Source organism: Gobio gobio (genome assembly GCF_949357685.1).
Source record: "Gobio gobio genome assembly, chromosome: 10".
Taxonomy (NCBI): domain Eukaryota; kingdom Metazoa; phylum Chordata; class Actinopteri; order Cypriniformes; family Gobionidae; genus Gobio; species Gobio gobio.
This window is the reverse complement of record NC_137116.1, coordinates 2,801,364-2,826,770: the sequence shown is the minus strand read 5'-3', so window position 1 is coordinate 2,826,770 and position 25,407 is coordinate 2,801,364. Positions and strand designations below refer to the sequence as shown.

Here is a 25,407-nt window from a genome sequence, read left to right as displayed (position 1 = left end):
GCCATTGCAACTCACTTTTCAATATTGAACAAAGATCATTAAATTGGTTAAACTGAAACAATCAAATTAATGATCATCTGATGCAGACAATTCAATGTGCTGCTCTACAGTACGATATAGCTATAGCCCAGCTCATATAGATCTGAATACATATACATACATACATACATATATATATATATAGTTTTTTAGAAACAGTATAACACTATACCAGTGCATTTCATTGTTTTAAGCAGGTCTCCACAGGGATTCATAACTTAAAAAATAGAAATTCATCAAATTTTCTTCCAACCAAGAACATTAATGACACAGCAAAGCCCTTAAATGAGTCAAATCCTCAAATGTTTTTCCCTCCATTGCTTCATGGCTACCTGTTCTAGAGGGAGGAAAAGAGAGGCCCAGGTGTGGCGATGATGTCACTGTATGGGGCGCTCTGGTGCAGGTTGAGAATTTGTTGTTTCCTCAACACCAGCAAGCAGAAAAACATGGCTGCCACATATGAACGACTGCTGCTCTCACATAAAGCATGAAGACTGTACGCGGCATTGGGAGAAGAGTCTCGTCTCTGAAGAGAAAAGAGATGTTATTGCAGGTTCAAACTTAAAACATGCCTATATCCACTAACTAACTTTTAGGGGGTTAGCCTTTTTGAAAGGAATCTTTATAAATCATCTTTGGAGAGCAAATCAAATTAGGTTTTACTTGCACAACCCAAGAGGTATCCAGTTTGCAAACATCAACTATCTTAAATCTTTTTATACAGAGATTAATGGTATACAATACACTTGAAATATTAAAGTCCGTCATTATAAATGACAATTAAATAAATATAATTATTGTAATATAACGAGAGCACTAAAAGCAGCATACCCTTGCTATAGGTACCACCATCTACTAAGACAGAAAAAAACAGTTGTTTGTTGTGGGAACAAAATGTAACAGCTCAGAAAAAAAAGCAAAATATACAATTCTGCTAATCCAGTGATTGGTTCTTCCACAACAGTTCAGTTGTCACTGTATCAACCTAGTGTCTTGAAAATGTGACTTTCCAGGCAGACTGGTGCACCCCCAACACCCACAATTTGCATAAAGTTCATTGGAACTGACTGGAACTAGTGCTTTTAGACAGACCCTGCCATGTTTGTGTTTTAAATACATCTGACAGTCAGTGAACTGTGCTTTGTGGATGTGTCATCTTGAGACTACATACTGTGCAAGCAATCACCATGTCTCTTGGACCACACACAATCTTTAAGTCATACAAACTACACAGACCTACACAGGTTATATTTCATATTATCCTATACAGAACATATTTCATATATGAAAGAAGTGCTTCAACACAGCCTGGCATTTGTACTATAAACAGAGATTCAAATGAATGACAGTGTGTTTGTGATTGAGTTTATGCCCTTTAGCACACTGTTCTCATCAGCACCCATACATTTAATTTCCCATTCTCTTAATTCTTAACTCCTAAAGCCTCATCTACAACTGCTCCTAACGGTAGGCCCGATCAGCATCAACACTGTCTTTGGATTTGACGTTTGATTGTTTCTTACTTTGAGGGCCTGGAGAAGGTTGTGTGCCCGACTGGTCAGTCTCCTATCCTCCACATCCTGGCTGTTCAGAGCTGACTGCAGACAAAAGGTAAGAGGTTAAATGTTCTGCAGGTACATGCACAAACATGCACGCAGACACACACGGACGTACGCACACATGCACGCAAGCGCACACATTCTTTCCTCTGAACACAGCAACTCTCAACTGAAAAAGTGTTATCCTTTCATGTGGTTTTTTTCAGTAACGTTACGGAACATACACCTTAATTTACATTTCCTCCCACTCACCCTCATTTCTCCTCTCCACACGTTGAGATGGTGTGAACAAGTACTATACAGTATTATACAAGTTTGGTATCACTTGAAACGTCTCAGTGACTGGTACAAAGGTCCCATTCACACAGAAGTAAGCCAAAAGGTAATAAAGGTTTTAAGAGTTTAGAGATATTTTGCTTACTGTGGTGGGTGTGCCCTCTGCTAGTTGGTCTTTCATGCATATTACCTCCAGCCCTCAAGGTCTAGAAACTTGATTAATGCAAATTTCCATTGTGAACTAATGTTTACATTTGAAAGAGGTTTCTGTTTTGGTCTGGTATTTAAGGAGATGTTGCCGGAAATTCTAGGTGCGATCCTGTACTCAGTTCAGCCCATAACGCTGTGTATCTTCCAGACACTCAGTGTTATGTAATTGTCAGGCATGGATCTTTTACTCTTTATCTCAGAGCATTTGTTGTTATGTATTGATTATCTTTTAATTTGATAATGTAATTGGCATGATACATTTACTTGACTTATAATAAATTGTTACATTTGATTTCATTCTGACTAATTGTGAAAGTATTGACTTTAGTACATAACAATGTATCCGTTGTTACCGCAATTCTGCAACTAGGGTTAAGTTCATACCAGATCTCGGATTGTATGGACCATGATGGGGCACATCTACCGTAACATTCTGAGCCTCTGGTTTATCCAGATACAACAAAAGATCAAAGGATCTGAGTCTACATCTTGTGAGGCAGCAAAAGATACGTGAGAGGAAATAGAGATTAACAAACACTACATTCAGAGTTTTAGTCCAGTGAGACAGTGACGACTACAGCATGTCCCGAGTCTCCATGCCAGAGAGAAAAAAGTGGATTGACCTCTTTCCAGAGACCTTGACATTGTTGTATATTATCAGGGTAATATAACTGATGCTAGTTAATAACAAATAACTTTTCATTTATTTGTTTGATGCATAATAAGGTTCTTCACCTTAGTTTCAGAGAAACAACAGTTCATCTTGCCATAAGATAACGTAACTTTTCCACAGCCACACTCAATTTAAATCAAGTGCATTTTATGCAATTTATTCCTTTAATCATTCATTGTATTAATTTAGTAGTTGTGTTAGTTATTCTTGTTTATCTTTTGTAAATAAAATCTAGTTTATTACAATTGTGTCTTCCTTGTGCTGACAATACAGAAGAGGCTCTACAAGTTAGCAAATCTCACCAATCTTTCAGAATAATCATCTGACCAATTTCCCCCATTTTACATTCATTCTAAATGACTGAACAGCCTCCTGTTTGGAGTGTTCTTATTCAGCCAAGGTAAAAGACCTTGACTAGTGTCCCAAACTAAGAGAGGGGAAGGGTGGTCATCTGATGTACTCATAAGCACACCTTAAGTGACGGGTGATCCAAAAATCACAACGTCAGCGGTGATGTGAGTACCAATCACTACATTTTAAATCACTCGCTGTTAGAATAGATGGGGTTACAAAGTAGAAATGCTTGAATCACTCAGATCGCTTTTACAGGTAATCATTTTATGAACGGTTTTAAGGGTGTGAAAAGAACCTAATTAATCTGAAAATAAGTGAAATTTCAGATGTAACAAAAGCATTGGACCCACCTCTCTCAGATTCTCATTGGTTAATTTTTCACAGGAAAGGTTATAAGTAGAGATCTACATTTACAGGACCCTGCGGAACTGTATGGCACGGGACAAGTTTTTAATTGCTGTGTGCGGGCGCGGCAGGGAAGATATTGGTGTGTGCACGGGAAGCAGGAGAAAGATGGTGAAGTCATAAGCATCATCATGAGGGAATTGGGAAAAAAAATCATACTGAAACAGAACTGAAAAATCCTTTTAGATCTCTACCTGTGGGATTGTGTGGGCAGCAGCAGGACAAAACAAAAGTTGTGGGCGGGAGTGGCAAGAAATACACTATATTGCCAAACGTTTTGGGACGCCTGCCTTTACATGCACATGAACTTTAATGACATCCTATTCTTAATCCATAGGGTTTAATATGGAGTTGGCCCACCCTTTGCAGCTATTACAGCTTCAACTCTTCAGGGAAGGCTTTCCACAAGGTTTAGGAGTGTATTTATGGGAATTTTGATCATTCTTCTAGAAGCGCATTTGTGAGGTCAGGCACTGATGTTGGACAAGAAGGCCTGGCTCGCAGTCTCCGCTCTAATTCATCCCAAAGGTGTTCTCGGGTTGAGGTCAGGACTCTGTGCAGGCTAGTCAAGTTCCTCCACACCAAACTCGCTCATCCATGTCTTTATGGACCTTGCTTTGAGCACTGGTGCACAGTCATGTCGGAACAGGAAGGGGCCATCTCCAAACTGTTCCCACTTTACACTTGGCACAATGCAGTCAGGCAAGTACCGTTCTCCTGGCAACCGCCAAACCCAGATTTGTCCATTGGATTGCCAGACAGAGAAGCACGATTAGTCACTCCATAGAACACATCTTCACTGCTCTAGAGTCCAGTAGCGGCATGTTTTACACCAGAGCATTCGACGTTTGCATTGCACTTGGTGATGTAAGGCTTGCATGCAGCTGCTCAGCATGGAAACTAATCTGAAGGCCACACAAAGTTTGGAGGTCTGTAGCTATTGACTCTGCAGAAAGTTGGTTAGTTCTGCGCACCTCAGCATGCGCTGACCCCGCTCTGTAATTTTATGTGGCCTACCACTTCGTGGCTGAGTTGCTGCTGTTCCCAATTGCTTCCACTTTGTTATAATACCATTAACAGTTGACTGTGGAATACTTAGTAGTGAGGAAATTTCACGAATGGACTATCCACATATGATTTTGTCCTCATTGCTGTCAGTACTAGAGCAATTTTCTTGTTAACGCAGCGCGAATATCCGGCAAAGTTCAGGTTTTTTAACTCGCACATCAAACGCCCGAAACGCTCAATTCACGCAAATCATGTAATTCGCATGTCTATTCGCGTCTTTGCATTGACTTAAAGGGGTGGTAAACCACGATTTCACTATTCTAACTTTAGCTAACGTGTAATGTTGCTGCTTGAGCATAAACAACTTCTGCAAAGTTACAACGTTCAAAGTTTAAAGCAAAGGGAGATATTTGCTTTTAAAGAAATCAGTTTCTAAGAACTACAGCAAACGGCCAGTAGGCGACTACAGACATTCCTCCAGGGTTGGTGACATCACCAGGCTCAATATTTACATAAACCCCTCCTCCGAGAATATTAAATAAGGGGGGGTGAGGCCATTTTGTATCGCGGCGCTGTTGTGGTATAGTAGGCTGGAGTGTTGTTGCCGCGATGCCAAGGAAACGCTGTTATTTTCATCCGGATTGCAGGTCTGGGGTACTTGCTCTGTTCAGCCTTCATAGGGACGGGGGTGCGTTGCAGAGCGTTTAACATAAAACATGTTATATGCACGTGTGTTTGAGTCAGCGGGGAATCAGGCACGCGCAGGGCTCCCTGCAGCACATCCACGGAGGAGAACATCCACCGTCTTCGCGATTTCAATGCCAGATTTGCACAACGTCAGCTGCGTGAAAAAAACACTGCCGGTGCGTGGATGCACGACGCGCGCGCTGCACATTTCACGGAGGACAACACAAACTTCCACAAACTTCGCGAGTTCAATACAGGATATGCACAACGGCTTGTCCTGAAAGCTGGATTTACAAACAGAAGCTGTTCACGGGCCACAACCTGTAAGTCTGATTTATTTTTCATCGATGTGTTTTCCTGTAATAGGTTGTAGCAAGGAAGTAAATAGATGACAACGCTGTTCTGCAAACCAGTCTGTTAAATGCTCATTCATACTTAACGTTATCCGACGAACACCTATCGTTACAAACACTAACGTTAAAATCTCAACAGCGAACCTGGCATTAGTGTAAATGATTCTTTGATTAGAGCTTTTATGTATTGTTTATCTACAGGCATGCTAAACATGGTTCTGTGTGTGATTTGGCTAACTTACTAGTTAAAGCCAGTGCTTAGTGTTCGTTTTGGGTTAGTTCTTGTGACAGATATTTGGCTATAATCGTTCTAAAAATACAAAAGTTAAAGTGCCATTCAGTAGCGATCACTATAGATCCGCAGTCTTTACTCTTGAGGACTGAACAGGTTCTGCTCGATCATCTTCACTCAAATGTTCTGGGTCTGATTCGGGCTCAGATTGGTATGGTTTTATTGACGCCGTTGTTTCTAACACTGATCAAAGCACAGCCTCCGGTAAGGGGCGTGACGTTTCCGACATACGTGCACTAGGCGTTTAGCGAATCACAACACACTGGGCCAGCTAACCAATCTGAGCCCATCGCGTATTTTTGAGGGACTGGCTTCATACAACCCGGAAAGCATCAGACCGTTTTACAAGGAGGGACAGAGCAGTGTAGAATAAAGGTCAAATATATGAAAAATAAGGCAATTTTTTTTTAAACGAAGCATGAACACATGTTACAGTGCACCCCACAAACACAGTCAAGCCTTCAAAAGAATGTGTTTTACCACCCCTTTAACATGTAAATCACTTGCGCTTAACGCTTCATTTGCTTCTGGTGTGAACGCACCATTACGGGTTTGGAACGACATGAGGGTGAGGAATTAATAACAGAATTTAAATTTTTGGGTGAACTAATCCTTTAACTGTATGATCAAAGTGATTTCAGGCATTACTGCGAGCTTTCAAATCCATAGTTTAACTTTATTTCGCCAGTCTGAACAGCAACCATCAGACTTCAAGTACTGTGCAAAATGCTGCAATAAACAATCAGAATCTTTTTTTAAAAAGTCACGACAATCATCATTTTCATGATCAATCTTCGCTGTCATGTCAAGTACTCATGCACTTCCCTAATTTATATGCTGTTAAATATTTGATGTTCGTGTTAGCTTGCATGCGAACACTTTCTTCCACTTGTTTTTGGATCCGGAGATATGGTACTCTTTCAAAAGATGCATAATAACTCACCCTACCATATAACAGTGAAAGCACAAATTGCGGGACAATTCTATCAATGATGGGGAAGCACTGTGTCATAAATGAAGGAAAATTCCATCAATGGCAGGAAATAGTTAGTAATCAGTACATGTGGTTGTGTTGAAGAGACAAAAGGTGTTTAACTTTTGTGTGTGGTGGAGTGTTTGGCACTACCTCTGTCTGTGTCACCAGTGGGGTTTCCCTCGTCTCTACAGATGGATGAACAAACATGGAGATCTCAGAGACAGTCTCTGGATATGACACCTCCAACCTACTCTCCTCCTGTGACCAAAAGGGTGAAAGAATGGTCAAAAGTTGTTTCAGAGGTGGAGCTCTATTCTGATTCTGAATTCTGATGATGAACTTTCACCAATGAATCATTCAAAATAAGACAAATAACATGTATAAAAAGTAAACTGGGTCAATTTTGACTTATTAAAGTCAGTGCTTGTGTATTCAGAGCATGTGTGGTTCTTACACTGGTGATGTTCCAGGGAGGTGGAGGTTCTGGATGAATGACAGAAGCTTCTACAGTAGTGTTTGGACCCTCTGATTGATCTTGACCAACAGACTCTTGCAGCATACTCCAGTCATCCAACACTGGCACTGCAGTGTTCTCCCAGACCGCTACAGGCATACACACAGTAATCAGGATTAGCTGAGATTTCACCTTCAAGCTAGCCTGACGTCATACTGATCCATTGGGCTGTGATTATGAGGCGTGTTTCAACCAAAACAGGAAAGAAAACTCTGCACTCAATTGGATACACCGACAACCAATCAGTGCAACGGAGCGACACATAGTTGTCAACAGAACTCAATTGCACGCACGCTGGAAGAAGTAGAAGATGATGATGAGTGTAAACGGTCTTTGCCGGTGTTTTAAAAAAATAATTTAAGGATATTACAAACACAATCATCATTTTTGAGAGCAATAGAAAAGGTTAATGCATATACGAGCAAGTTCTCCAATTAGGATTAGGACGAATTCAACCAAAGCACACTTTGGTGACAGGCATGATTACGTTACTGTAATGATTACGATGTTCCATTGTATAAAGCCCGCCCTGACAATTTGATTGGTCTGCACAGCTCTGGTTCCAGCATAGCTGCTCCACAACAGATCAAGTCCAGACCGAAATTCCTGACCTCAAATGTTGTGGGCAGGGCCAAGTTCGGCTGGCATCCAGGCTACCTTCAAGCCATTCTTAACTTACTTTCTTCCATGGAGTACAGCAAAATGTCACAGAATGTGCAGGCTTACAATACAAGTCATTATTCCCTGAATATCTTGCTCTCCTTGTGTGTTCGCAACACACAAGAAAGGCTTTGAGAAGGCAGTGCTATGATGCTATCATATGACTTCAGAAGACTTGGGATATAACTCATTTCTATATTCAATTCAATTTCACTGTACAGAAAAAAGCACCAGAGACATTCTGCTAACATGAAACAGCAATGGCATCAGCTGACCCAACAATTCGAATTCTTTGATCATTTACCCACATGTCATTCCAAACCTGTAAGACTTACTTTTTTCTGTGGAACACTAAAAAAGGTATTTTCAGTGTTTTTTTTATTTTGGTCCATTCAATTGAAGTTGATAGTCACCAAAACTGTTGGGTTACTAACATTCTTCAAAAATCTTTTATGTTCCACAAAAGAAAGAAAGGGCATGCTTTGGAACAACATTAGGGTGAATAAATTATGATTTTCATTAAAGGTCAAACTATACTATAAGGCAGGCATGGGCAACTCCAGTCCTCGAGGGCCACTGTCCTGCAGAGTTTAGCTCCAACCCTAATCAAACACACCTGAACCAGCTAATCAGTGTCTCCTGGATTACTAGAAGGCTACAGGCAGGTGAGTTTTATCAGGGTTGGAGCTAAACTCTGCAGGACAGTGGCCCTCGAGGACTGGAGGGGTTCAAATCACATTCCATTCTAACATTGTACCATTACAACCTAAGGATTTTATTTTAAAATCATTAAACTAAAACCGAAATACAAACAAAAGCACAGACTAATTAACCTACATTTGATTACCCCATTACAATAAACATGTAGGTTTAAAATTCTAAATATGGCACACTTATTTTCCAACAACAAATATTTGAGCAATATTTTAGTCAGAATTATTGCGTTCCTATTCTATTGGGCTCTGTCTGTTTGGCGCGCATAAGCGCGGCGGCACTCGTTCACAGAAATCTGTGAAGTTTCGCAGAGATTCACTCCTGTCCTGACAGCAAAATGGAAGTATTTGCACGAGTTTCTAACATTTACAGATGGACAATATACCTGTGAAATGTAAGGAAAGCACTAGGCCTACATCTCAAACATGTTAAACAGCGCAAGTTTTGTTACTCGCAATCTGTTTGTGTGGCGGCTTTACTGTAGGCCTAAATGTAAATTCGTGCAGAGAAAAATCAGTGAATCTCTCAGAGGGCGCGCGAGCACTGAATAGTTTTAAATCCCTTGGATGTTTAAAATGAGTAAGCCTGGTAATTGCCGCCTGCAGCGCGATTGACGCTTGCCTTGTGTATATACAATGTGGTGATGAGAAGCGCATTTTGAGAGAGAGAGAGAGAGAGAATTATTCAATTGAAATTAATGGGAATTATTAAAATGATGTGCAATATCCGTGCCGAAATTCGAGCCCTGCTCTAATGTATCATGACATTTATAATGGAATTGCAAGAAAGTCAAACTGGTTTGGAGCAACATGAGGGAGTAAATGATGACAGATTTTCCTCAACTCTGTTTCTGTCTGAAGCAATGTGATTTCTTACCCTCTCTAGTTTGCTCTCTCATCTCCTCGGTGTCAGCCTGCTGCCTCGCTCCTCCCTCCAAGCCCTGTCTCCTAGGTGACGTGTTGCAAGGGAACAGCTAGAGGAATAGAGGGAGAGGAAGCTTTCCTGTGATGCACTGCCTCAATGCAACACTGACAGTATAATGACAGCAGTGCACTTCAGCTGAGCTCTGCTGCTGTTTCAGCAGTGGGGGTGTGCAATACCTGCTTTAAGTCAGGGTGTAAGAGTGGAAGGCAAAAACTCGAGAACAGCTGCTTCACCCCTCCATTCACCCTCCACTCCATGAGCTGCCGGGTGGGCGGGGCTATCTCCAACGGAGTTAAAAGGTCAGAGCAGTCAGCCAGTTGATCTCTAATGGCATCGTCAGTTAGTTCCTTTGACCGGTCAATCATCAGCTTCCTCTTCCCCGTCATTCTTTTCCTTGTTGAAGATGCTGAAAACATGTTTGCAAGTAGTAGCAGATTTGTGACCATGCCTAGATTCAGAATGGAATACTAGCATACTGCTTATTGAGCAGTATGTACTTTATAATACTAAAACTAGTCAGTGAAAACATTTCAAACTCATGCTTAATGCAGTGAGGGGCATCTAGATGCCATCTCAAAATAAAATAAAAATATTTTTGTATTTTTGATCCAATATTATGCAAAAACAGCTTTTTGTTTGGCAGTACAATAAAATCAGTAAAGAAAAACGGTGGTTGATAGAACTCTGGCTGCATACTACACCTGTTGGCAAACAGTAGGCCATCATGGTATTCCACGAACATAGAAAATCTACATGGTGTGCACTGTGTACATACTACAGCAGCTGATTCATTACTATGATCTGACCTACAAAACTTACAATGGATATTTTTATTCCTGGTTGCCAACAGCACCCTCAAGTGGCTTCATGAGAACAGTTAAAAACCCCCAAATTAAAGAGATATTTCACCAAAAAAATGAAAACTCATCATTGACTCACTCTTGTGCCATTCCAAACCTGTATGACTTTCCTTCTTCTGCAGAACACAAAATAAGATATTTTGAAGAATGCTGGTAACCAGTGGTTTTGGTGACCACTGACTTCCATTATATGGACACAAAAAACATTTATCAAAATATCTTCTTGTTCCACAAAAGAAAGCAAGACATACAGATTAGGAAGGACATTGAGTAAATTACAATTTAAATTTTTTGGTGAACTATCCCTTTAACAGATCAACAGTGAACAATGTTAACCAATTTGAAGCCAAGGTCAAAAACACTACTGCTCATAATATTCTCCAGAGGAATTAACACTCACGTGTGACAGCAACAGGTGCAAGAGCGAAACCTTCCTCTGCATTTACCAAGAAAGTTATCTCAGTCAAGGCTGGACTGCCCACACCCTTTAAACAGGAATGTTCTGGTTTCACAGACTCCGGCTCTTTAAGAGAATGACACAGTGGTAAATGTTCATGTTGGAAGCATTGGGAAATTATTTGATTGATAATGTTAAGATTGTTACTGTACACCCACATAACCAATCAGCTATTAAGCATTTGTCATATTATAATCTTAAATGTCAGGTATTAAATGTGTAAAGCCCATACTATACACCTAAATGTATTTGTTATTAAATGTCATATTAAATATTTTTATTTAAATGCAAGACAATTTAGCCTAATTTGGAAAATAAATTAAAAAATGTCATCCCATTTTAAACTGGCTAAGTCAGACTTATTCTAAATGACAGCAAAATGCATGAATGCAAATCAAACATGTCTAATTGTCTAAAAGAGGATCTTATAAGGATGCCAGCAAGACATATAATACACTTAGATGACAAAAATCATTGTGTACTTTTTTGCCTTTTCCTTCTCATTGTTATTTTATCAAACTTTTTTTAAATTGTGTACACATGTGCATGTCTGTAATTGAATGTTACCAATGATTTGGAAATGTAAAGACTTTTTACCATGCCAATAAAACCACTTGAATCTGAAGTGTTTATATGACTATTTCTTGTATATATCCACTGACACCATGTCAGAACATTTACTTATTCCTAACAGTGAATGAAAATGTATTATGAAGATGAATAAACCATGAATAATAACATGGCTACTGGCTCATCTCTTCCAAAGGGTGAACTATAATGTACTGCAAATACGTAAAAGAAAAAGTAACATTACCTGCACTGACAGCAGTTGGAGGAGGTGTAGCTGGTAATTCATCAGGAGTGTCCCCATGGAAATCAGGCATCAGAGCATCCTCAGCATTACTCGCTATAAAATCTTGACAGACCACAAAGAAAGAGAAGGAAACAAATATTGGACTCGGAGAAGTGTGAAGGTGATGAGGTTCCATTAAGGTTTTTAATAAATGACAAAAATTAGGCAAATGTGTTTGTACAAAATCTAAATGTACAAAATGCACAAAAAAGCAAGGGTCGTAATCCATGCTCAGCACATTATTGGCCGGTTTCACAGACTAAAATGCATGCTTGTGCTGTCTTTACTTAAAACAACTTGCACTGACAAAACTTAAAATAATGTTTATCCTTTTGATCTGTTATTTAAAAATGCGCAAAAATCTAACCTTTCATTGAATTAAAAGTATTGAAAGTGGGGGTAAATCACATTATGAAATAAATACTTTTCTCCAAAACACGTTGGCAATAATTATTGGCACCCTTTTGTTAAATACTTTCTGCAACCCCCTTTTCCCAAAATAACAGCTCTGAGTCTTTTCCTATAATGCCTGATGAGTTAGGAGAACACCTGACAAGAGATCAGAGACCATTCCTCCATACAGAATCTCTCCAGATCCTTCAGATTCCCAGCTTCATGCTGGTGCTTCTTGTCTTCAGTTCACCCCAATCATTTTCCATAGGTCAGGGGACTAGACTAAGCTTCATTTGTGTTCAGTGACACATTTTTGTGTTTGTTTTGGATCGTTCTAGGAGAGGCCGTCAGGTTTTGATTTTTGTATCTGTATTTTTGTATATTTAACCGTGGGCATGGGGTCCTTTTTATCCCCATTTGCACCAAACCCATCAGGTGGATTTTCTACCAAAATGCTCTTTTTATAGTTTCATCTGACCATAGAATCAGGTCCCTTTTCAACCCTCTACACACACCTTGGCAATAGAATCACCATTGGCTAGTACATTTTTTTGTTTAGTCGCCAGACTGATACTTTATTATATTATACATACATTATATATACATTATATTTATATATATATATATATATATATTAGGGGTGTAACGGTTCGCGTATTCGTACCGAACGGTTCACGGGGTGAGTTCCAAATGGAATCAGTATTCCCTATTTGATCATCCCTATGTGAGCAGGACACGCGTGTGCCGTATGTAGCAGTTTGGAATGCACTTGGCAAAGGGAGCGGCGTAATTTCCTCATTATCTTCAGCTGGGATGTTCCCGTGACAATGCAGCGCCAGCATAAAAAAATAGCCTATACAATTCATATTTTTAAGAGTTATATTACTTTTTATATACAGTATTACAAAGCATATTTTTATAAACATTTTAAAATAAAAAATGTTTATTTTTATTTGCAACAGTTAGGCTAAAAAAAAGAAAATGATGCAGATAAAACTGCGACATCTGCTGCAGTGTTGCCAAGTTCATACATGTCCGCAGGTTGAAGCGACCCCAATTGTGTGATATTTAGCACCGGGAATGCGTATTTCAGCAGGAAACCCTGCCAAAAAGACATATATTTTACCCCCCATAAGAGATTTTTACCAAAAAAAACCCACTGAAATGAGACTGGGCTTGTTTTGGGCTAGTTTTGAGTAGCGATTGGGTGGGTTTTGTTGTGAATATCTGGCAACCCTGATCTGCTGACGGACACTGTGCTGCGTTGTAGGGCTGCAACGACGCGTCGACGTCGTCGATGACGTCGACTACGAAAATACGCCGACGTGCGTGAAATGCGTCGACGCGTCTGCGGCACATTATTTACGTTCTAGAATGGAACAGAAGATCTAGAATAATGGCAGCTTCTGCTCCCGGGCATAGTGAAAATGATCATTTATCATATAAAGCCAGACCGCGACATTCAAAAGTGTGGGAGTACTTTAAACAGAAGCCGAATAAAACTGTGCTTTGTTCGCTCTGTAACGCCGGTTTCACACTGCGCGCGGTGGCAGAGCAGAAGCTGTGCGCGTGGAGAGCGGGAGCTTTCACACTGCCAGTCAGTGTTGCCAAGTCCGCTTTTTCCGCGGAATTGGGCTACTTCTACACTGTTGCCGCGGGCTGTGTCTCATGTCCGCGGGTTGAAGCAAAAAAACACACATATTTAACCCCCCGAACGCGATGTTTACCAGAGAACCTCCCCGAAACGCGATTGGGCTTGTTTTGGGCTAGTTTTGAGTAACGAATGGGTGGGTTTTGTTGTGTAAACCTGGCAACCCATCTGCCAGTGTTCTCTCGCGCAGCTGAACGCGCCACGCGTGTATTGCAACAGACGGTCACATTTACCGGGGTTCTTCTCCGACCCCAGTAGCCTACGTCTCGTGCTTTTATTTATTATGGGCTGCATATATCTCCTGTATATGCGACCTGGTTCCCCTCTGTCCCAAACACATATGCATAATAACTTGCTGTATATAGGTAGTTTACATGATTAAAGTAACATTACAGTTAAGATATGCCTCTAGCTTTAATCATTTAAATGTGTCTTTGAAGTTTGGGCAAAAACTTCTGGCACCTTTAGTCGTTGTTTATGCACATGTATCTTCAAAATAGACGACTAGTTATACATTAAAACTATGCTGAAAGCTCCTGTATGTGAACCTTTTGCAGATAAATACAAGTGCATTTTCGTTTACTACTGACACAAATCAATAAGTAAATCATACTCAACTACTATAGTAAACAACTTTTCCTAATTAGGCCTACTCTGTATACATTTTATGATGAATAGTATCATTATATATTATGTTTAAAAAGCTTCTTGTGTTCATATATTTCATTATAAAATGGCATAATATGTACACTACCCTTCCTGAAATACAATTAATATTGTCATCATTCATTGATTTCATGTTAAAATAATATACAAATTCACTACCCTCTTTGAAATACAATAATCAGTAAAAAAGAATAATAAGATTAATCTGGAAAAATAATCGTTAGATTAGTCGACTAATCGAAAAAATAATCGTTAGATTAGTCGACAGAAAAAATAATCGTTAGTTGCAGCTCTACTGCGTTGTCACCGGAACATCCCAGCTGAAGATACTGAGGAAATTACGCCGCTCCCTTTGCCAAGTGCATTCCAAACTGCTACATACTGTACACGTGTGTCCTGCTCACATAGGGATGATCAAATAGGCAATACTGATTCCATTTGGAACTCACCCCGCGAACCGTTCGGTACGAATACACGAACCGTTACACCCCTAATATATATATATATATATATATATATATATATAATTCCACCAAGTTTATCAATATCTTTGTCAAATGGCACAGCTTTTTAAATATCTGAACGTACATGCCTAACATCAGTCAATCAAGCATTAGACTATGTTATGATAATTAAGAACTACAACCCCAAATCAGAAAAAGTTGGGACAGTATGGAAAACGCAAATAAAAAAAAGAATTTACTTTGACTTGTATTTCATTGCAGACAATATGAACACAAAATATTTCATGTTTTGTCTGGTCAACTTCATGTCATTTGTAAATATGCATCCTTTCCTGTCATTCAGACCTGCAACACATTTCAAAAAAAGTTGGGACAGTAAAGCATTTACCACTTTGTAATGTTGCCATTCCTTTTCACAACACTTAAAAGACGTTTAGGGACTGAAGACACCAAGTGATGAAGTGTTTCAGGTGTAATTTTGTCCCATTCTTCCTGCAAACAAGTCTTAAAGGATTAGTTCACCCAAAAATGAAAATTCTGTCATTAATTACTTACCCTCATGTCGTTCGACACCCGTAAGACCTCCGTTCATCTTCGGAACACAAATGAAGATATTTTAGTAGAAATCTGATGGCTCTGAAAGGCCTCCATTGGCACAATGCACGATACACTCTCAAGACCCTTAAAAGGTACTAAAGACGTCGTTACAAAGTCCATCTCACTACAGTGGTTCTACAGTAACTTTATGGAGTGACGAGAATAGTTTTTGTGCGCAAAAAAACCCTAAATAACGACTTATATAGTGATGACGATTTCAAAACACGGCATCATGAAGCTTCGAAGCGTTATGAATCAGTGAGTCGATTCAGCGGTTTGGATCGCCAAATTTCAGCAGTTTGACGGTTTGACACGCGATCCAAATCATGATTCGACTCACTGATTCATAACGCTTCGAAGCTTCATGATGCCGTGTTTTGAAATCGTCATCACCATATAAGTCGTTATTTAGTTTTTTTTTGCGAATTTTCATTTTTGGGTGAACTAACCCTTTAAGGTGGGCAACAGTGCGGGGTCTTCGTTGTCGCATTTTGAAGAGCACATTCTCTATTGGAGACAGGTCGTGACTGCAGGCAGGCCAGTCAAGTACCCGTACGCTCTTCCTCCGCAGCCAGGACTTTGTAATGTGTGCAGAATGTGGTTTTGCATTGTCTTGTTGAAATATGCATGGACGTCCCTGGAAAAGATGTCTTCTTGAAGGCAGCATATTATGCTCCAAAATCTCTATGTACTTTTCAGCATTAATGGTGCCTTCACTGAAGTGCAAGTTACCTTTGCCAAGGGCACTGACACAGCCCCATACCATGACAGACTCTGGCTTTTGGACTTGTTGCTGGTAACAGTCTGGATGATCCTTTTCTTCTTTGGTCCGGAGCACATGGCGTCCATTCCTCCCAAAAAATACCTGAAATACTGATTCATCTGACCACAGTACACGTTTCCACTGTGTGATGGTCCATCCCAGATGCCTCCGAGCCCAGCGAAGTCGACGGCGCTTCTGGACACTGTTAACATAGGGCTTCCTTTTGACACAGTACAGTTTTAACTGGCATTTGTGGATGTAACTACGTATTGTGGTACTTGACAAAGGTTTGCCAAAGTAGTCCTGAGCCCATGTGGTGATATCGCTTATAGATGAATGACGATTCTTGATGCAGTGCCGCCTGAGGGATCGGAGATCACGGTTGTTCAGCTTAGGCTTGCGCCCTTGTCCTTTAAGCACTGAAATTCCTCCAGATTCCTTGAATCTTTTAATTATGTTATGCACTGTTGAATGTGAAATATCCAAATCTCTTCCTATCTTTCTTTGAGGAACATTGTTTTTAAACATTTCAATAATTTTCTCACGTATTTGTTGGCAAACTGGCGATCCTCTGCCCATCTTTGCTCCTAAAGGATTAGACCTTTCTTGGATGCTGCTTTTGTACCAAATCATAATTACAATCACCTGTTGACATCACCTGTTTCAAATCACATCATTATTTAACCATTTTACCTCATTACTAGCCCTAAATTGCTCCTGTCCCAACTTTTTTTTAAATGTGTTGCAGGTCTGAATGACAGGAAAGGATGCATATTTACAAATTACATGAAGTTGACCAGACAAAACATTAAATATTTTGTGTTCATATTGTCTGCAATGAAATACAAGTCAAAGTAAATTTAGAAATCACTTTTTTTTTTTTTTGCGTTTCCATACTGTCCCAACTTTTTCTGATTTGGGGTTGTATTTAATGATAGAACTTTAGTAATTAGAACTAAAACCGTTGGTAACCATGTATGAATGCATATTTGTTATTTAACTGAACTTTGGACTGGTGGTGGTGCTTAAGATATTGTTGGTGTTTCTGTAAAAAAAATAGATACTAGTAATTATATTATATTATTAAAAGATAATAATAATACTACTTATTCTACTACTAATAACAATATGCAATGCACTAAGGATTAATGAGCTGCTGGGTTCATGAATATTAATCACGTTGACAGCATTCGCTCAAACTGATTTGCTGAAATCAAAACAGGGACAGGAAAAGATGAGCGCCAGCCAATGAGATTGCCGTTTGCGCATTAGTTCCGCCCACCACAGGAAAAAAAAACAGCATATCTTCAGCTTGTTCTTAAAAGCTAAATAATTCCAAATTAACTCCATTATTTTGACAGGAAAATACAACAAAGAATATTGTTAACATGTAGCGCGTTGATTTTGCGTGGTATGCAGGGCCGTGCAGAGAGTTCTTCAGAGGCAGGGGCTCAAATGTAAAAAAAGGGGCAATATGTAAATATATATATATTAGGGGTGTAACGGTACACAAAACTGACGGTTCGGTACGTACCTCGGTTTTGAAGTCACGGTTTGCTATGGATTCGGTACAGCAGTTTTACAAAATTGCTTTTTATTCATTTTTATTCAACAGTGGTTTAATGAAAAAAAAAATTGTGTCTGTCCTTAAATTAATCAGTTATAACTAAAAGTTTCTTAAAGATAATGCTGTAAACTATATAGGGAGCCCTTACATATTGCTATTAAAGATTAACAACAGAGCCAAACTATTAGCCTAAATTCATTTGCTATTTATTTTTAGATATAAAAATCAACACTCATAAGCTTCACATAAGGCAGTTTTTGCATTAATATCTAAATCTAATTTTTTTTTCTTTTTTTCTCCAACTCGTTGTTGAAATATAATCATTTAGTGGCTGTAATTTTCATGACAGGTTTATTTAAACATACATTAAATAAACAAGACATCACTAACAGGCTAAGTGGAATATAATGAATATATATAGGCTAATATAGCGAATATATAGGCTAATATAGTGCATGTATTCAGTGAAAGAGTTAATCTCTCTAGAGAACTCACAGCTGTGGACACTGAATGACTTCTGAGGTAAATGTGATTCTACATGACATTTTTTGTTTACAAGCTGTTTTATTGTCTTTCCGCGGTTGAAACACCGATGGAGCGATTACACAACATATGATACGTTTCAGTAAGTTGTAATGTATCCTCAACATACCTTTAGATATTCATTTCTTTAGGAAGAGATGATCGCGTTCACTCGCGCTGCCGCTTGAAGTTGAACTGATACGCGTCTCTCTGTCACGTCACATAATAGAGCGTTAAAAAGGCATTTATCGTTTGAATTTCGTGATAAAATGGACTGAATACTTAATATGTTCGTGTGGGAACTCGGATTGAAGTGTGTTCCGCGCTTTAAACAAGCCGACTGTTAACTGTTATAGATTACATTCATAAACGTTCGGTACACGCGCGCACCGTACCGATAGCCCGAAACGTTAGTTCGTCTGTCCATGTAGTTTTCACCCGATTTATGAATAAGAACAGAAAATTACCGCTCCACTTCACATGCCCAATGGAATTTGAACTTTCTTTGCCAGATCACGATTGGTTGGTGTATATACATGACAAACGCGCATTGGTGAATTGTGTAATACTTTAAAATATATAATATATAGATTTGTAATTAAATCAACACATTAGCTCTGATTATGGATGGAAAAAAAATATTGGTTTACTTTTTTTTCCCGCGAGGCCACAGACTCTCTGAAAGGACCATATTTGGCTTGAGAGCCGCTTCCGAACAGTGGAAAATCAGCAATCAATCAAAACGCACGCGACCCATAGCAACGCGTTATGGCAACGCCTCAACAGAAATTGTCCGACTTTTGAGCCGTTCGTTCCTATTGTATACATTGTCATCAATGTCATGTTATAATAATCACATTTATTTAGTTTTATTGACCACGATATTATCATTGATATTTGTCTGAGAGGGGCACTTTTGATTCATTTTGAAAAAGGGCAGGGGCTCGAGCACCCAAAGCCCCCCCCTCTGCACGTGCCTGGTGGTATGTAAGAATCTCGCGCGCGCTCTCTCTCTCGCTCGCACGTGTGTGTGTGTGTGTGTGTGTGTGTGAGAAACGCGCTCAGCAAAGCGACAGAGTTCTTCACACTAGAGTTCACGGTATGTCAGAGGAGCTGATTTGAAACAGTATAGATCGCTTGACAAGAGCGAAACTCTCAAGTGCTCATTCAGAGTGTTCAGCGAGTAAAAATATATTTATGCTAAATTTATTCTTAGCATCTAACACACACACACTGGCGAGTAAAATCAAGAGAATTTATTAGCCAATGGCTAATGATGGATATTATTTAATCGCCCAGAGTGACGATTTACTCGCATATGCGAGTGTTTTACTCGCATTGTAGAGGGTTGCTTTTGAAGTTCCAGTTGTGTCTGACAACTGAATATGCTGGAGTTTGTTTCTGGATGAGCGAGGAAGATTTTTCTTGAAACCCTCCCAAACAACATGTGGTGATGTAGGGGTTGTTAGATTTTTTTTAAGGCTTTCTGACCCCAAGACTAATCTCTGCAATTCTTCATCTGTGATCCTTGGAGTCTTTGGCCACTCAAACTTTCCTCCTCGCCGTGTATTAGGACGATATAGACAGATTTCTTTTTACAGCCATCTTTGAGCATATTTACCTGGGGTGCCAATAATTCTGACCACAACTGTATATTTTATACATATTATGTATTACAAAAAAAATATTTGAATAACATGCTATGATTGGACAACAGTTTTGCATATTATAATGAGCTTCGGCTCCCTAGTCATTACACATAAGGAATTGTTTTGAAAACTTCCAATTTGGAGAAACGGCAACCGGAATGATTCGCATTTCACTGCACTCTGACATCACGGGGACACACATTCGCAGATTGATCGTTTGCTGAGCCAGCTGTCAATAAAAGCTTTTCTTTAGGGATGCTCCGATCGATCGATCGGAGATCGGTATCGGCTAACAATCATATTTTATGACTCGATCGGTACTCACTAAACTTGGCCAATCTCAAAAACCGATCGCAATTTGATGATGTCAGTGCGTGAGGACGTACATGGTAGGGTAGGTAGTAGCAAATATTCAAACGAGAGCTTTGAAGGCTGAAGTGGAGAAGGGTTCTATGTGAAAAGCAGCTGAACATGGGTCAGTCGGTCCTAAGGGATGGGCGAACGCCGCTCGGAAGTATCGATATACAGTAGTTTGATACGAACGCTTCTGAAAAATAGCGGAGTACGCAGAATGAGCTGATGCAGGGAAAGTGCATGATATAATTTGTCCTAAACATGACATATGCTTTATATTAAGGGCTTTAAAATAACTTGTAAGATATAGTTAACATGTATAGTTTAAAGCAGCTTGCCCTGTCAGATGCTCTGAGATAGGTTACTTGTGCTGACAGACAGATAGCCTAACGTACATACTTGCGGTGTTTAATGCGTTTGAAATGCGGTGCTTTCCTCAGTGCATTAACTTATATTTCACAGGTATATTCTCCATCTGTAAATGTTAGAAAGTCATGCAAATATGTCCATTTTGCTGTCAGGAGAGGACGAGAACTTAATAATTCTGACTAAAGTATACATATTTCTAAAATATTTGTTGTTGGACAATAAATGTGCCATATGTGGAATTTTAAAAAAAATGTATGTCTATTTTTATGAAAGTGACCATTATAATGGGGTCAAATCAAATATAGGCTAATATGCTTTTGTTTTTATTTTAATTTTTGGTTTAGTGAATTAAAAAACTAAATTATTAATACATGCCTACATTACATTTACTGTATTTGTTTATAGCTTTCAATATCAACATTGTTTTTAGGACATCATTGGGCAGGATGTGACATAAAATTATTATTAAAATAAATACAGATTTTTTTACAGATTCCAAATAGAAAAATGTAGAAAATACCGGGATATATACTGTGTATCGCCATTCAACCAAATATGATTTTTTGGCCATGTCGCCCAGCCCTATTAAGTATCCTGATATACATAGTGTTGTGCAGAAACCCCATTTTAAAGGCATATTAAAATGTTCACTGTATAATAATTAATTTGTGTGATTATTAAGTACCCTGTTAAAACAATAGTTAGCATACAATTACATTACATAATTACCATAAAAATTTAACAAAAATATATAAAGGCAACATTTTTTTTTTTTTTTTTAATCTGAAAAAAGGTTAACAGTGATCAGAGAGCTTACAAATCAGTGAAGCATTGGAATCGGGATTGGTATCGGCCGATCACCATGACAAGAAATCGGTAATCGGTATCGGCTGCAAAAATCCTGAACGGAGCATCCCTACTTTTCTTTGAATAACAAGGAAGTTTTCAGCTCTGAAACTTACAGGATATTCTTATATTACCATGACCTTTTTATATAACTGGAAGTGCCCACCCATGGTAGAGCATTAATATTAATTGTGAATAGAATGAACTCACCGATGAGGTCAACAGCCATTTCCTCATCACCAAAGCAGTCGCCATGGACACTGAAACTCTGATCAAACAATCCTTGAAAAGACTGGATTTCCTCCCCTTTTGAAAAAAAATACAGAGACATGCATGGTTTTGCATAGACTAAGTAAAACCTACTTGGTTTTGTTGACTATTCAGAGTTGATACCTATTCCCTCCATGGTGAGAAAGTGGTTCCCAAAGTTCTCTTTGAGAGTAATATCTTCAGTGCGGCATCGATTCAAAGAAAAGTGGTCTGCCACATCAATGGTGCTGGGTGAGACATAGCATGCCAAATATGTCATAAAAAAACACTAGTACATCAGAATAAATATATCTGAAGAGCTGTGATCGAGTGCTGTTGAAAAACACTATACTTGAGATCAGGTAGCTGAGTGTCAAAGTCAGTGAAGTCTTCCGGCAGAGTGATAGTTTTAAACGTGGCCTCCATCGCATCCTCAGGCAGGTCAGTCTGTCCTATGGACAAAAATGAAATATCATTAGAGTTGCAGTGTTTGCTCATTCTGTTGTCACTGACAGATTTAACAGACTGCATTTACCTGGCCGGAAAGCCACTTTAATTTTGACCAACGCATCACTGCAGTCTGAGAGAAGGTATCTGGTCTTCTTCGAGTATATCCGCACAACTCCTAAAAGAAGGTGACCTGAAGTTCGCAGACCAATCTTAATCTGGTAATGAATCATAGATTAATGATTAATATTCAACAATATTACTGATCTGCCTGCATTGACACCACTGTATGAGAACTGAGCTGAGCTGGACATCACTGGTTTCTCCAGAGCGGCTGCATAGATAAATGAACTAAATTAATAACTTATTTTTTACAACGGAAATGAATCAACACGGAACTGACTTAAAGGGATAGTTCACACAAAAATGAAAATGATCCCATAATTTACTCACCCTCAAGCCATCCAAAGTGTATATGACTTTCTTCTTTCAGACAAATACAATCTGAGTTATAATAATAAATATCCTAGCTAATCCAAGCTTTATAATGGGAGTGAATGGCAGTACAAAATTTGAAGCCCAAAAAAGTGCATCCATCCATTATAAAAGTAATCCACACGGCTCTTGGGGGTTAATAAAGGCCTTCTGAAGTGAAGCAATGCGTTTGTGTAAAAAAAAATATCCATGTTTAAAACTTTATAAAGTAAAATATCTAGCTTCCGGTGGACTGACTTCCGTATTCAACTCATGAAGAAAGTGTAATGCCTCTCGCAGTTCAAAATGCTTGCGGTATGTCCGACGTCAGCGTCACGCCAGTTATGCCTTTTTTGTAAGATGAACACAGAAGGGGGTTCACCGGAAGCTCAAATTTTGGAAGAGGCAGGATTTTTTTTTTATATAACTCCGATTGTATTAGTCTGAAAGAAGAACGTCATATACACCTAGGATGGCTTGAGGGTGAGTAAATCATGGGGTCATTTTCATTTTTAGGTGAACTATCCCTTTAAAGCAGCACTAAGTAGTTTTTGCTCTCGGGGTCCCCCTACAGTTGGGAAACAGTATTGTCCTCTACTAATGTCGTAAACTTTTGTCATCTTACATCAGTGGATGCATCGCACGTGCATTTGTTGACATGAAAACTATGACGCTGCATTCACACGGGGCTTCTCGGCCCGTGTGAATGCGGCGTGATAACCCTGAACACTGCCGGAGTTCACATGCAGGTGTTCTGCTTGCGTCGCGTGTGAAATGTCTTCATCCCAGGTACAGTGGCATATGTTTCAGCATGTCATATGAATATAATTTCATGGGTTTTATTTTTTTCAAACGCCAAATGATCGCGATGCTCACGTTTACAAGCCAGCGTCATTATAGTAGCCTAGTCTATTGGTTACCGTTTTACAGAATCTATATGATACTTCAATTCAATGTTTGAGTGGTAGGTAATAACCATATATCGTCAATAATATAATATCAAGCTACCCTAGATTAATCTGCAAATTTGAAAAATCGATTTGTATTATAGCTTGAGGCAAGACAAATAAACAAATATCACAGACATGTTAGGTATCCTAAAATATGATTTTGTACGTCTTATGTATTAACTTGCAAGAATGTAGCCCCTCCTCCTTCAGCTCACGCCAACGAGCAAACGCTGGCCCAATGTTGATCCTCGTCCTGCCTTTAATCCGATCACTTTCTCGTTTCCTCTTTTTGCTTTCCTCCGACAAAACCTTTGCTTTCTTTTTTTTCTGTGCTGCTTCGGCCATGACTATAACATTCGCCAAACAAATGATAGTTGGGCTCGGGCTCGCACATGCAAATTTAAGGAAGTGGGGGTGGTGGTGGAAGTGACGTATATGCCGTAAAGCAGTCAAATTTTGTAGTTCTTTTTTTTCTCGGGTTACTACCCGAAACCCGAAGTTTAAAAGTACGATTAAAAACGATACAGACCCCGTCAGGCTATGGAAGACGTGTCATTCAACCTATTGTAAGTCGATGTATCATCACAAGAGTCTTGAAAATATATTATGAAGGTTGAAAAGTTACCTAGTGCTGCTTTAAGGCTGGACAATGACACTATTTCCTTCTAGAGCTGCTATACAGCCAAAACACCAACTATGTTACATTATTTTTCTGTTATCACTGTAAAGCTGCTTTGAAACAATATGCATTGTAAAAAGGCGAGCTATATTTAATTAAGGTGACTTTACAGAGTTAGATCACACACACAATTGTCCTTTAACTTTTTCTAGTTTAGCTTTACACTTTATTCTAGCTCTAAAAAGTAAGCAATAACCACATTAGTTGTCAGGTTTAGTGTCACTAATCTATATGGACTAACCAGGTGAACCTTACCTGGGGGCACAGAATTTCCTTGATGGTGGCCTCCAGGTCACATTCAAACACATGTGCTTTGGTTACTTTCTTCTCCCAGTGGGCTGCGAGCCAGATCTTGGCTAGTGTGCCTCGTTTGGAGACGAAGAGTTGGGAATAAAACATCGTGATGATGGGTGTTGTGTCTGAGAAAATACATGTCGTCATCATGGGACACCGTGAGTTCGAATTAAATTTATTTGCGTTTATGCTGTACATTAACATGTAACTTAGTCATTCATCACACATTATTATGAATTCGTTAATGCTGTATGATTAACGTTACTGGTTGTCACTCCAAAGTACTTGTGCTACGTTTGTTTATTTATTAACGTTAGGCTCTGCGTTTGTCTCAAAACGTATAGGGTGTGTCTCAATCAGCTCCCTAGTTCAGTAGTCAGGGCACTGATCAGAACATAAGTCAATGGGCTGACTTCCTAATCAGTGCCCGGACTACTGAACTAGGGAACTATTGAGACGCACCCATAGTTAGCTGCCGGCCTAGACAACCTTAGGTAAGTTACCGTTCAAATGTTTGAATTGTCTAGGTGGGCAGCAGACATTTTGTGCTACGACGCCCGAGAATGTCACCCAGGTAGGGGTGCTCGCTAGTTTTGAGACGCTATCTTCTGTAAGGCGTTAATTAAATACAAATTAAATACACCTGGACTAGCTGCCTT

The 25,407-nt window shown here is 39.3% G+C and overlaps 1 protein-coding gene across 1 annotated transcript; it reads right to left on the bottom strand.

Annotated features, from left to right (window-relative positions):
• Positions 1-376: 376 nt before the first annotated feature.
• On the bottom strand, positions 377-24,853 carry rad21l1 (RAD21 cohesin complex component like 1; the record flags this gene model as incomplete). The annotated part of the gene is made up of 13 exons (XM_079827402.1): positions 377-565; positions 1,563-1,637; positions 6,983-7,087; positions 7,287-7,435; positions 9,597-9,693; positions 9,821-10,050; positions 10,905-11,027; positions 11,776-11,877; positions 21,866-21,961; positions 22,049-22,152; positions 22,257-22,356; positions 22,440-22,569; positions 24,710-24,853. 13 exons carry the CDS (start codon positions 24,851-24,853, stop codon positions 377-379), a joined length of 1,644 nt encoding a protein of 547 aa, XP_079683528.1.
• Between the last annotated feature and the right edge of the window lie 554 nt (positions 24,854-25,407).